The 15,028-nt window shown below is 48.5% G+C and overlaps 1 protein-coding gene across 1 annotated transcript in view; it reads right to left on the minus strand.

The window, feature by feature from the left end:
• Positions 1-11,816, minus strand: part of SH2D4B (SH2 domain containing 4B) — a 75,790-nt gene extending 63,974 nt beyond the window's left edge. Inside the window, exon 1 of the mRNA XM_052641015.1 lies at positions 11,633-11,816. Within this exon, the coding sequence (XP_052496975.1) occupies positions 11,633-11,816 (184 nt within the window). The remainder of the gene's footprint in view (positions 1-11,632) is intronic.
• Positions 11,817-15,028: the final 3,212 nt, after the last annotated feature.

The raw sequence follows: 15,028 nt of genomic DNA on the forward strand, positions 1-15,028 counted from the left end.
GTCCATAAGTACATATTACACTACTTACTATTTTTGTCTATATGTTTAAATATTTTACAGTGAGAAATTTTTAAGGCTTTCTTTAAAAAAAAAGATGAAATATGAATAACTAAGTTCTCAATCTAAGACATTAACAAAAGAAAATAAAAAGAGAAAAGAATTACCAAAGAAAAAAATAATATTCATGAATATACAGCATATATATTATAAATACAACCAAGCATTTGTTCTTTGAAAAATGTAATATGCTAGGAAACCACCCAGCATGCTTAAATTAAGTTAAAACATATATATATATAAATATATATGTTATACATATATTATATATGTGTGTATATATAATATATATATATGGAATTAGGAATTTAAAAAAGAGTGTAAAACAAGAAGGGATTAAAAGAGAGTCTCAAGGACTTCCCTGGTGGTACAGTGAATGAGAATTCGCCTGCCAGCGCGGGGGACAGGGGTTTGATCCCTGACCCAGAAGATTCCACATAACATGGAGCAATTAAGCCCCTGTACCACGGAGCCTCCACACCCTGGAGCCTGTGCTCTGAAACAAGAGAAACCACCACATTGAGAGCCTGCCAACCAGAACAAGGAGGAGCCCCACTCTCTGCAACTAGAGAAAGCTGGCGTGCAGCAACAAAGACCCAGCACAGCCCAAACCAAATAAATAAATAAAAGAGAATATCATATACTATTCTGTATTAACAAATTTGAAAATATAGATATAGGCATAAACCGTCATAATCTTAAATTAGACAACGGTTTCTTAGCTATGACACCAAAAGCATAGCAACAAAAGATATACATACGATTTGGACTTCATCAAAATTTGATACTTAAAACTTCTGTGTTTCAAAGGATGCCATCAAGAAAGTAAAAGGGCAGCTCAAAGAGTGGGAGTAAATATTTGCAGATCATACGTCTGATAAAGAACTTGTATCTGGAGTACATAAAAATTCTTACAACTCAATAATAAAAGGACAAATCAGTCAAAAAATGGGCAAAGGATCTAGACATTTCTCTAAAGAAGATATACAGTTGTCCCGTATGCACGAGAAAAGATGCTCAACATCTTTACTCATCAGGAAAATACAGATCAAAACCACAATGACATGACACTTCACACCTCCCAGGACGGATTTAACCACAAACACAAATAATAACGAGTATTGGTGAGGGTGTGGAGAAACTGGAACTCTTATCCACTGCTTGTGGAAAATTAAAGTGGTGCAACTGTTTTGGAAAACAATCTACCAGTTCCCCAAGTTATTAAACACAAAGTTATCAAAAGATCTGGCAACCCCACTCATAGATACACACCCAAGAGAAATAAAAACATACCTCCACATGAAAACTGGCACATGAGTGTTTACAGAAGCATTATTCGTAATAGTCAAAAGTGAAAACCCAAATATCCTTTAAGAGATGAATGGATAAACAAAATGTGATACATTCATATAATGGAATCTTATATAATAGAATCTTTATTCAGCCATAAAAAGAATGACATACGGATATACGCTACATTGTGGATGGACCTTGAAAACATTATGCTAAGTGCAAGCAGCCAGTCACAAAAGTCCACATATTATATCATTCCATCCATATGAAAGTCCAGAATAGGGAAATCCAGAGACCTAAAGAAGACTGCAGGCTAAGTTGCTTCAGTCGTGTCCGACTCTTTGCAGCCCTATAGATTGTAGCCCGCCAGGCCCCTCTGTCCATGGGCTTCTCCAGGCAAGAATACTGGAGTGGGTTGCCATGCCCTCCTCCAGGGGATCTTCCCAACCCAGGGATCGGACCTGTGTCTCTTATGTCTCCTGCTTCGGCAGCCAAGTTCTTTACCACTAGCTCCACCTGGGAAGCCCGCCAGGCTCCCCTGTCCATGGGATTCTCCAGGCAAGAATACTGGAGTGGGTTGCCATTTCCTTCTCCAGCAGATCTTCCCAACCCAGGGATCGAACCCGGGTCTCCTGCATTGCAGGCAGACGCTTTATCCTCTGAGCCACTAGGGAAGCCCATTCTAAAGAAGATTAGTGGTTACTAAAGGCTGGAGCAGGGAGAGAGGGGCCTGGAGGGTACTAGTTAAAGTCTATGGGTTTTCTTGAGGGATGAAAATATTCTAAAATTGACTGTGGTGAGGGCTGCACATCTCTGTGAATAAACTAAAAACCACTTAGTTGTACACATTAAATGGGAAACTTGTGTACACTTTGAACAGGTGACTTGTATGGTTTACGAATTATGTCTCAATAAAGCTGTTCTGGACAACAACAACAAGAAAAAACTCTCCTGGTAATTATTTGATAAGGTAATTTAAAAAATTAGTTAAGGTACAGAAGTCTAAACAAGATATGGACAAACTTTACCTAACCGACATCTGTAGAACAGTCCACACTATATTGGAACACTTTCTTTCAAGAGTGAGTGCTCTTTCACAGAGCACTCACCTGGATAGACTACATTCTCGGCCATTATAAAAAGAAACAACAAGTTTTAAACGTTTGAAATCATGTATGGAATGTATAGGGAACCCAACCATGGTGGCCAGATAATAAGCATATCCATGCGATGATAAGATAAAAATAAATGCTCCCTGAGGCCCCAAATCATGTCATTTTGAAAGGACAGGTGGGAAACAGGTGCGGAAATGCACCTGAAGAATTTAAACCCCAAAGCTAAATGCAAAATCTGGTTTCAAATGAGAGAATTCTAGGAAGCTTTGCTAATTTTTAACGTGAGAAAACCTGGAAAGCAGTGATGCTACTAGCCACTCCGAGAGATAACAGAGGGGCCGGCAGCTGCCTGCAACCTGCTACTTCAGCATGACTCCACTAAGGAGAGTTGAGACCTGGTGTCAGGTTACAGGGAGTCACGAGATAACCAGGTGGTGGCCTTTCTCAGAAACTGCCCCTGCTGACCTCCAGGCAGAGGAGGAAGCAGTCAGGTGGACAGGGAAGAAGGGAGGTGGCAGGCATGAACACCTCTCAAGCAAGGGGAGAAAATACAACCCGAGCAGCTCAGCCTGGCATGCCCAGCTGGGGTCCTGCAACAGGCAGGGGAGGCCAGAGTTGAGCAAAACTCCATCTGTTTAATCAGTCCCTGGGCTGCAGGAAAGAAACTTACAGTCACCAGGGAGGAAAGAGGGGGTGGGGTAAACTGGGAGACTGGAATTGACATACACACATTACTACATATAAAATGGATAACTAATAAGGATCTATTGTATAGCACAGGGACCTCTACTCAGCACTTTGTAATGCCCTGTCTGGGGAAAGAATCTTACAAAAAAGTGGATACACGTGTATGCGTAACTGATTCACTTTGCTATACACCTGAAATTAACACAGCACTGTAAATCATCTACACTCCAAAAAAAATTTTTTTTAACTAGAGAAAAAAATATACAGCCCATGGACGCTTGGCAGCATCCAGGAAAATGGTGAGGGGTAGGCAGGCAGGATAATCCCATCCCCACGGGCCAAGCTCTTTGGGTACTTGCAGAAGCTCTCTCCCTCTTTATATGTCCCTCTTTAGCCTTGTAGGAGGATCCCCATCAACATTACTACTATCATACTTCTTAACTTTTGCCAGTATTATTGTTTTAATTGGCAATGACATACTTTACTAGTGAGGCTGAAGACCTTTCCACATGGTCATTGTGGATTTGAAATTGCACTCTTGTGAATGGCTTGTTCATATCTTTCCTCCATTTTTCTACTATTTTTCTTTTGCTGATTGGGGAAGTTTCTTTCATCTCTGGATACAAGTCCTTTGCCTGTTACAAATGTTGCAAATATTTTCCTCTCGTTTATCTCGCCTGTTTTGTTTTCTTTTTAAACTCAGTTTGGTACCTTTTATAAAGATTTTTTAAATTTAGTCATATTTATCTTTATTTTCCTTATTTTTCTTGCTGTGTCTTATTCTAAGAAAGCCTTCACTCTCCCCAATATGCTCTCATTTTTCCTTTGATTACTTCTAGAATTTTGTTTTTGCTTTTTCTGCATTGGTCTTTAGTCACCTGGAATATGTCATTTCACCATAAGAGTAGCTGTGAGAAGGAGGAAGATGCTGTGCACTGAAGTGTGGGGACCTGGAGCCCCAACAAGCCTGGACCTGGATTCTAACTCTACCTCAACTCAAACGGAGATAATAACCTATTTTGTTAATTTGATGACACACATCTTAAAGTTTCTGAAATCAGGATGTGTCTTAGAAACAATGGTGTATCATGGTTTCACTTACAGCTTTCTTAGTAGTATATAAAAATAGTGTCTTTCAAGCTCCGGCATCTTAGATTTCATGAATCTAAGGTGGGTATGCTGATTTTCTTCAACTCCCTTTTTAGATTTCTCTGTTAGGTTCAACTTGGAGGGCAATGAGTTTGTAGGAACATTGGGGAATTAGGGGCTTGGAAGCCCTGGATTTGGGGGCTGTAATTCTTCAGTTGCCCATCTTAGATTTCATGAAACACAAAGGACCCAATCTCAGGTCCCTAAGGGGGTGAGATAAACAGGCACTTCATGGGCCCAGGACAGGTGAGATGTTCCATCTGGGTGAGTTCACCTTCATTCCAGAGAAAGCAGCTGCTCTGAGGCCTCATTCTTCCTGCAATCCTGGCCCTTCCTCCTTAGCCTCCAGAACCTGAGCCTCCATTCCAGAAACCCCTTCAGGCCCCCTTCTCTAAAACCTTCAATGAGACAAGGTCATACCTTCAGTTGTCTGCCAGATCCAGGATGCTCAGAGCTGACAGTTGAGGGCTCTGTCTAAGGCTGATCTCTGTCCACATTCAACAAGACTGCACCCTCACCCATGGGGACACCCACACATGCTGGGCACCAGAAGCGATTAAGGCAGCGCCCCCACATCTTCCCACAGCAGCTTCTGCCTGGCTCCTCCCACTCCCCACCTGGCGAGTCTGTGGGTTTGCAGCTTCTGCAAATGCTGGAGACAGGGAGCTGAGAGCTCTGGCAGAGCTGCCTCGGTCAGAACCCTGGACTGGGCTCAGGGAAGGCCAGGAGGACAGGGAGAGAGCCAGGGGGCTCCAGAGGCCCCCGGCCAGGGTCAGCGTGAGAACTTTGCGCACTTCAGCCCCACCGCCACCCAGAAAGTCCCTGCGTCACCCCAGATGAAGGGAAGCAGAATGACACCCCCGAAGAGTTACAGTCCCCAAATCCAGGGCTTCCCTGCCCTTGATTTCCCAGCATTCCTACATACTCACTGTCCTCTAAGTGGAGCTACTGGAAAACTTTTGGAACTAATAGAGAAATTTTAAAAGGGAGTTGAAGAAAATCAGCATGCCCACTGCAATATGACAGCAAGAACAGGGATGGGGCAGGAGACAGCTTCAAACATGGATTTCCCTTGATGTTTAATAACTTCTGTGTGACGTGCTGAGAATCCAAACAGTGAGTGGTGTGCTACTGGGTTGGCCAAATCATTTGTTCAAGGGGTCAGAGAGGGGATAAAATATTTATCACTTTCCCCTCAGAGGAAAAAATGTGGAGAACTAGCAGTACAAAGTGGAGTTAGTGTCCAAGTAATTATTGTTGTTATGACTTGATTATAAAACCACTATTGGCATAAAAAATAAGTCTTGAAAGACAACTAAATAAAATCAATCTAAAATTCTTGATTATACCAACAAAACCATGGAGAGGGATATTAAAATAACCTTGTTTCTCATCTTCAACCTATAACATTTCATTCCTGATAAAGATAAAATGGGTTCAAATATATATTCTTAAAGCTTTAAATGAATATATGCTATTTAATATACACTTTTCAATCGACTCCCTTTAAAAAAAGTGATAATATCAAAGGAGGGGGCAAAGAAAAGATACAAGGGAATGAACATTAGGCAGATACAAAAGAAAAAAGAGTCAGTCAACCTAAAAATCGAAGTCAAAATCCTAAAAAAAGAAATGAGAAGGAAGGACTTGCCCAGCATCCAGTGGTTAAGACTCCGCCTTCCAATGCAAGGGGTGTGGGTTTGATCCCTGGCTGGCGAGCTAAGATCCCACAAGGTATGCGGTACAGAACAACCAACAAGGCTAGAAAACGTGAATACCTCTATGCAAAATTACAGCAACAACAACCGGTCACATCTTGCACCACATACAAAGATTAACTCAGATTAATCATAAATTAACTCATTATGGATCATAGACCCAAAATGTAAAGCCTAAAAGGAATTTAAAAAATAAAATGGTGGATTGTATGGTAAAAAAAAAAAAAAAGAAATGAGAAGGAAATGAGTTGTAAGTACGAGTGAAAAGGTGACAGAATGCCACCACTTGGCGGCTTGGGTGGTAAAGGATCCATAGGCAACGGAGGAGACTGGGCTTCAGTCCCTCGGTGGGGAAGATCCCTGGGGAAGGGGATGGCTACCCTCTCCAGCATTCTTGCCTGGAGAATTACAGGAACAGAGGAGCCTGATTGGCTACCGTCCACGGGGTCACAAAGAGTCAGACATGACTGAGTGACTAACACTTTTCATATATTACAGACTGTAGTTCAGCTTCTACAATATATATCACAAAACACAAGTATACTGAGACTGTTAGACTTTTACTGAAGATTTTCAACGTCTAGGGGAGAGGTCACACTGCACAGCTCACAACGTGGGCGTGCTTGCTCAGGCGCTCAGTTATGTCCGACTCTGTGTGACCCCGCAGACTATAGCCCACCAGGCTCCTCTGTCCATGGGATTTCCTAGGCAAGAATCCTGGAATGGCTTGCCATTTCCTTCTCCAGGCGATCTTCCCAACCCAGGGATCAAGCCCATGTCTCCTGCGTGGCAGGCAGATTCTTTATCACTGAGTCACCTGGGAATCCCACAGCTCACAGCCTTCTACTCAAAAGAGAAATCCTTTAATACCCGTCTCCTCAATCAAGCCCCTCTGACACACCAGGCACACCAGTAGCTCCCCGCCCGCAGCTGGCCCCAACCATAATCCTCAGGTTTGCTTCACTTGCTAGGACGGACACGACGCAGCCACAGCCATGCGGACACGGCGCACGCAGGCTAATGGAGGAGACAGACCACACACAAGCAGACAGACGTGAGAGAAAAAGAAGACGATGACGACAAAGGCGGATTCACAGGGACAGAAAGCAGACCGGTGCTTGCCAGGGGCTGTGGGAGAGGACGGGGAATGACCGAGTAATGGATACGGGCTTTCCTCTGGGGTGATGTTCATGACACACAATATTCTAAATGTCACTGAACTGCACACTTTAAAATGGTTAAAATAGTAACCTTTATGTTGTGTATGCTGCTGCTGCTGCTAAGTCGCGTCAGTCGTTTCCGACTCTGTGTGACCCCATAGACGGCAGCTCACCAGGCTCCCCCGTCCCTGGGATTCTCCAGGCAAGAACCCTGGAGTGGTTTGCCATTTCCTTCTGCAATGCATGAAAGTGAAAAGTGAAAGTGAAGTTGCTCAGTCGTGTCCGACTCCTAGCGACCCCATGGACTACAGCCCACTAGGTTCCTCCATCCATGGGATTTCCCAGGCAAGAGTACTGGAGTGGGGTGCCATTGCCTTCTCCGTTATGTTGTGTATATTTTACCACCAAAAAAAAAGGTATTTTCAGATGAGGTAAAGTGCTTTGAGGGAAGTCAGACTGGATGTTCTAAGAAAGACAAGGGTGGGGCTCCTTGAGGGCAAGGAGACAGTGAAGAGCTCAACATTTAACTGAGAGATGAACGAAGAGGAGAACCCAGGCTCATGAGGATTTGGGAAAAGAGCATTCCACGCAGAGGGACACAAAAGAGGTAGAAACTGGGTTGGAGAATGGGTAGAGGCCCTCAAGAAGCATTTGTGTTCCTTTGAGTGCAGTAGAAGCCACTGGGGCAGGGAGATCCCTGAGCTTAATGTGTTGAAAGGGCACTTTGGCTGCTCTGCAGAGAAAGGTCATAGGGCATGAGCCTGAGACAGGGCGACCACTGAGAAGATGGATGCATTGGGAATGTCTGCAGGCTAGTACAGGTTCCCATGCCCGGAAAGGGAACACACTGAGGCTAGGAGGGTCTAGGCCCAGCAGGGGAGGTTGTCATGGTTACTGGAAGGTTCCCAGGAAACAGAGACAAGGTGGATGCCCAGGGAGAAAGATTGTGTTCCACAGGTTTCATTAGAGCATGGACCAGGCCCACCTGGGCACCAAGTCCAGGGCAGATGCGCAGTGGGAATGGCTGAGAGCTGAGACGGGATGCTGGATTGGGTGTCTCCTTCTAGCCCCAGGTCAGGGCTGCTTGTAGAAGTGGCATAGGATGGGAGGACAGAGAGAGGTGGGCCTAGGAGGTGGGAGCTGCCTCTTGACCCTTAGGGAATGGAAGCAGTAGGGGCTGGACAGCCAGACTTACAGTCTCCCATAGGCTGGACTGAGGGGCAGGCATGAGGCTGGCTGTGTGGGCGAGAATAAAGCACTTCTGTGAAGCTGCAGGTCTGGCTTGCAGTGTGGCCAGTGTCAGCCACGTGAAAGGAAAGAGCAGGAAGGAGAGTAGGGGAAGAGGTCTGGACCCCAGGAAGAGGATGTCCAGACAGATAAGGAGATGGTCACGGAGGAACCAATTTAACACTGACAGGGACTGCCAATCATGGCCAGAACCAGCAAGACCAGGTGGAGAGCCTTCCTGTGTGATTGCAGCGGTAGGAACACGTGTCCCGAGTCCTGTGTCCCAGGTGACACACAGCTCCAGCCCCAAGAAAACCCAGAAGCGAACAGGAGGTTGTGAAAGCTGCAAGAACCCACATCACATGTGAGCCTCTGCAGTCACCATCATGCTTGATGGCCGTGGCTTAAATCTAGAAGAATATAATGTCATAACACGCCTTCCCAGAGTCTCAACAAACAACACAAATTTCCATCAGACATCAAATTTTGCCAGAAACGTGAAAAACTAGTAAATATGATGGGAGATGGGAAAACATTGTATGCTAAGGGTCTGTATCTTCTACAACAGGGCAGAATACCAGAAGCATCTCAGCAAAGTACAAAGCAAAACCAAAAAGATACACCTGCATGATCGGGGGGTGAGATTAGCCCAGCCATGACCATCCTCTTCCAGTCCAGCTCACTTCTGTGGACCCTCCCAGGACCAGAACAACCACCAAGTTTCTGTAAACCGGAATAATCCATATCACCAGTGTTTATCCCTACCCTCTGCAGGCGCAACTGGAAAGCAGAGACGTTCTCAGGGTCAGGATGCACCTTGCCCTGCCTGAGTCCTAGGGACAGCGAGGTCAGGCCTGCTAGGAGCTGAGAAGTGTCTTCAGAAGAGAGAGGGTGGGATGGAGTTCTCCAGGGACCAATGGAGCTTGGGGGATCAATGGGCAGGAGGAGGTGCGAGGTCATTCCAGGCTGACGGGAACTAAGCTGTGCTCAGGGATCCCAAGAGTCTGGCACACACAGCAGGATGCAGCAGGTGCTTCCTTCAGGACAGACTGGAGGGAGACACCAGCTGGAAAGGAAATGTCTGTGAAAGGAAGGAAAAGATCCAGCTGATAGAGCCTGTGCCCACACACCCTGCCCTGAGCCACCCCATGGCTGCTTCTTTCCCAAGTCTCACTCCTGACACTCCAGTGGGCATGCTTTCTTGGATCTGATCTGTTTACCCATGGATTCAAGAGCTGAATCCATGTTCACCAAGATCAGAGCTTAGTGATGCTGGCTAAAGGTATGAATGAATGAACAAATGAATACACGCACAGATCATCCATTGAATTGAAGCACTGAGTTCAGAAGTGAATGAATAGGAAAACATCAGTCACTGGACCAAGGTCAAAGTCGCAGGATATTCATCCCGACTCCATTCTTAGCAGGTGACTTTGGAAGACTGGGCTGTGGCTTCCTCATCTGAGACTGGGTCACAGGGCTATGGGGGCGTTCAGTGAGGGCAAACACATGATAAATACTAAAGGTCTCGGACAGGTGGGGTGGTTGTTGCAACCCTTTTTCAAGATTCCAGGACGAGAAGCAGACAATGTGCACCCAGACCCAGACTAAGAAGCTCTTCAGCCTCTGGGGCTGAGCCTGCCCCCAGGGCTTCCCGGAGGTTTTCCCAGACAGCTCTGGGACTGCAGAAAAGAGCTGAGATCTGAGCGGGATCCTGACCTGGAATACACACACTTCTCCTTGTCTCCATTCTTTATAAATCAGAAAACTAACTATCTGGAAAAGAGTCTTCTGCACCAGAAACCAAATGAGCTTAATGTATAATTTATGCACAAAAATGTAGATGTCAATGTGTGACAAATCATAGTAAAAATATTTTTGTAGTTAAAGTTTTAGGCATCTGTCTTCCTCCCAGAAGAGTCACAGTATCGATAACATGCGACCCCAGGGCTCTGGGCGGGTGGGGCAGGAAGGTGGCCTGCCTTTTTCACCAGCAGTGATGAAGCTGCCAGTGCATTCCCAGCGTCTGCACGAGCCACAGGCAGCCAGTTCATAGCTTTGCCTCCCGGGGGTCCTACCATGTCTTGCTCAAAATGGGGATTTCATACCCTGTGACAACTCCGTGTTAGACCCAAGGGTGGAAGACAGAATGGAGAATGATCTCACTCCCGGAGCTTTGAGTCTCCTGGGAAAGCCAGGCAAGCAGAGCATCAAAGACACTGACAGTGTGGCCAGTGCTAGGGCAGGGATGGGTCCAAGCAGTCACCAAGGAGCAAGGACTTCTCTGTGCCAGGAGCATCCCCGAGAGACTGCAAGAGGCAGGAGTCTGTCAGGAGGATAAAGGCAGGAGAACATTCCCCAAGAGAAGAATCGAGTGTGTAAAGAGAGGCCACAGCAAGATGGCCAGATGGGTGCAGGTGTGTGTGGCCTGCAGAACACGGCAGGGGCTAATGGTGAGCCTGGAGTGAAGAGAGGGAGCCAGGTCACCCAGGGGCCTGTATGTCTATCGAGAGGCAGAACCTTATGCTAGACTGAAAACTCACAAACTGATCGAGTCTACACCTCACTCTGGTCAACAGTAGTGGAGGAGGGCTGTTGTGGACAGCCAATGAGAGAGAAGACAAACGGGTTTGTGAATGGTAAAGTGCAGCAGCCACATGCAGTGCCCTCCCCAGCAGGGTCTCGAGTACCGCACACCTCACCAGCCTGCCTGCTTCAGATGTGCCCTCGCTCACAGGCTCCATAGCCGTGACTGACACCTCACTGCATGGTAACTACCTGAGATGTGGGATGAACCCTTGCTTCTCATCTGCAGTTGCTACTACCTTTGGGGCTGCTCACTCTTAATGCAGGTCCAGAGGCCCAGTGGGGCTCCAGCACAACCCAAGGCATCCTCTCACACAAGGACAGGGAGGAGGGCCACGGGGCACCGTGCTGGAGCCACTGAGCTGCACTTGCAAGGGAGCGAGGAACGGTGTGTCTCCATTGCAGCCTGCCCTCTGTCCATGCCATCAGGGTCCCCAGGCAGTCCCCTGTGAAGCCTTGGAGCCCTGCATAAAAGATAGACGCCCAGGATAATGGGATAGGATGCTCACAGAACAAGGGTTTCAAGCCCCTGACCCTCCTCACATCAGTACACATTTTAAAGAACACAGTCTGATATTATCAACTTTTCCGTCTCCCAGGAGGCCAGGGCTCAGGCCTTGGGTTACTCCCAGCCACCTACCTCTCTTGACCTTGGGGGGCCTGAGGCCCTCGACCTGGGCCAGGGCCTCCCAAGCCTCACGATCCCTCCAGCGTCTCAGCTGCTCCTCGCGCATTTTGTAGAAGAGGATGTGCTTCTGCACATCGCTGAGCTCAGCGAGGAGCTCGGGGTCGATGTACATGTCATGCAGGATCTGCTGAAGCATGGCGCCACCTGGGATGCGCTCGCCAGCAGGACACGCCAGGCCACTCCTCAGCCCGGGCTCCTCACGCCACAGCCACTCCCAGAGCCCCTTCTTCATGCAGCATTGTTACTCTGCCACAGCTCCCAGCCCAAGACGAACTCATTTCCTCTGCTCGGGACAACAACAGGGATCAGGCAGCTGGAAGGAAAGAGGCAGCCAAGACCTGCAATGGCGATCCGGCACCTGGAACAGTCTAGTCCTTCTGTTGGGTCCCCAAGAGGCTGGGTCGTGGCCTCCCCTGGGCTCTCAGATGATAGAAGAGTCAAAGCCTCCAGCTCTGCAGGCAATGCCCAAGCCTGGCCCTGCCTGGCCCGGCAGGTGTTGAGTGATCTGTTAGTGGAAGGTAACGATGACACCAGCTGTATCAATGACACTGCCCCAGCCAACCAGGAACCGATCTTTCCTCCGAAGGTAAGAGGAGGAGGAGGAGGCAGGTTTGCCAATGAATTCCATGTCTTCTGAGTCAACATCAAACAGGCCAGAAGAGCCAGCCAGGAGCTTCTAGGCTGCGCGGTCTTTCGCTTTAGTTGCTCCGTCATTGGCAGTCTACCTCTTTTCCAGGACGTTGGCCGACTGAGATAAAGCTTCTAACACTCTGCCTTGGAGGAAAAGAGATCTACCCTTCTTTCTGGCTTGCAGTTAAGGAAGAAAGCAAAGTGGAATCAGTAGGGACACCCGTGGGGCTCGATCACAGGATTCAAGGACATGAAGGAAGCAGATATCCTCTCCCTTTCTCCTGTAATGGGCTGGCTCAGTCTGGGGTCAATTGTGGTCACTGCTGATCATTTTTTGTTGTTGTTGTTGCAAGTATCTGGACATGATCACAAACAATACAAGTGTGTTTTCTCCATCCTCTCCATGCCCTGATGTGAAGCACCCTGGACAGAGGGGGGATGTTGCTTTCTGCTTGGAGGGAACTCACCTGTCTTTGGCCATGAGGATGGGTAATGTTGCTCATGCTGAGATCGAAAGTTGACCCTAAAAGGCACTCAGAGCTACTCCCAGCTGCCCCTGTATTCAGACAAGGAAATGGGTTCAGAGAAGGTAAGATACTTGCCTCTGGCTACCCACTCCATAGGCTGCCACCTGGGGACTTCATCTAATTTTCAAATTTGACATCCACCAGATACTATGACGGAGAAGGTAATGGCACCCCACTCCAGTACTCTTGCCTGGAAAATCCAATGGACGGAGGAGCCTGGTAGGCTGCAGTCCATGGGGTCTGGAAGAGTCGGACTCGACTGAGCAACTTCACTTTCACTTTTTACTTTTCTGCATTGGAGAAGGAAATGGCAACCCACTCCAGTGTTCTTGCCTGGAGAATCCCAGGGATGGGCGAGCCTGATGGGCTGCCGTCTATGCGGTCGCAAAGAGTCAGACATGACTGAAGTGACTTAGCAGCAGCAGCAGCAGCAGATACTATGAAGATTTTGATGGTTTGTAGCCTGAGCAGGAGAAAACAGAGTTTGACACTATGGCCTGGGAGGGATGGTAACCTTCACATCCTCTTCCCTCCCCAAGAGGACTAAAGGTGGGTCAGGCACCCCAGAGTGATGGCACCCAGGTGTGAGTGGGTGCTCTTTATGCCCAGGGGGTCACAAGAAGTATGAGGGCCAGGCTGCCCCTCCCCAGGTCTGGCTGGCCTGTCCCAGTGTGACCCAGACCACGGAGGCCCCACACAGAGGCTCCTGCCATGCAGCGCTGTAGTCCTGGAGGCCACCCACCCTCTTCTCTCTCCTCCCCACTCAGGGAAGGCAGAGAGCGGGCACAATACAGGGCTGCTGGGACGGGCCGGTTGCCGTCGGCATGCGGTCTGGTCCTCCGGCCAGAGCGGTGATAGTGCCATCCTTGTGGTGGTGATATGTTTGAGAGCGGGTGGGTGGTAGCCAAACGGGAAGGACGACGCTAGCGCCCCGTTTTGTGCCCCAGCGGGCCAAGAGCTCCCTGGCAATCCCAGGTCAGTGGGGCAGGAGGCCGAGCGTGGAGCGCGGCCAGGGCGCGGGCTGGATCGGGTTTCCGGAAAGAGGTGCTAGGGCCCGCGCGGGTGGGAGTTGCCTGGCCCCGCTCCCCGCTCCACCTCTGGCCTGGCTTCCGCCCGCCGGTCGCGGTCCCCGGGCGAAGGAGGCCACTAGACTCGGCCTGGAGCGCCCCCTGACGGCCAGTCGGAGTGGGCGCGCCTGCCCGTGGGAGAGCCAGACAGGAGAGCAAGCAGCTAGCGCCGGCCAAGCGCGCCGGGACGCCCAGGGGTCTGCGCGCCGGTGGACCCCTTCCCGCCGCTGGCGCGCTGCGCTAGTTCACCACGGCGGTCCAGAGCCCGGATGCCAAGGCGGCGGCAGCGCAGACCAAAGGAGCCCGTGGCAGTTCCGGCCGAGACAGCGCCCAGCGACTGGAAACGAACCAGGTGAGGAGTCCCAGGGGTATTTACACTTGGCCCTTTACCGCCTTCCAACCGGTTTTATTTTGTTTTCATTTTTCATCGGTTGATGTGATGTGTTTAACTTTGCATACTAACGCAGTTCCCTCTGGGGGCAGGGTGCACGTAGGCAATGTTCTTACGAAAGTAACTGGAAACCACCCGAATGTTCCTCAGTGGGGTGGGGAGTGGCCTAATGAGGAACACCGACTCTTGTCACAAAGAATGGAGTCTATATGTCTGCTTTGGCCAAGGAAAATGTCCAGGGCAGAAAAATGGAAAGGTGACACTCAGACTATAGTGCATGGTGCAATCCATGTTTAAAATTCTATGTTTGATTGTTTTCGTGTAAACGAAGGAAGAATATGAAAGAAGACACACACGGTTCCTTGCTTTCTTGTTGGAAGGGGGTGGAAGCCTACTTTAGACCGTTCTGTATTGCTTTATACAGTGAGTAAGATATATAATTCCTATGAGTGAAATAAATATATTTGAGAAGTGCTGAAATGTGCCCCAAGAAAACTGGCCTCTGGACACGGGACAGGACATGCACACTCTTGCCCACACTGGCACCCACCCCCAAAGAGGGACATGCAGACAAAGCCAGACCGTCCTAGCAGGAAGGCCAGAACCTTGGCAGGGATAATCCTTCCTGTCACCAGAGGTTCCTGAGCTGCATAAGGGCTTGGAGACATTTCTCTGAGACAGAAGAGCAGGAGGTTGGGAGAAGTCAGCGGACTCTGGCCAAAGGCTATGCGGG

The sequence above is a fragment of the Budorcas taxicolor genome, chromosome 5 (assembly GCF_023091745.1).
Source record: "Budorcas taxicolor isolate Tak-1 chromosome 5, Takin1.1, whole genome shotgun sequence".
NCBI lineage: Eukaryota > Metazoa > Chordata > Mammalia > Artiodactyla > Bovidae > Budorcas > Budorcas taxicolor.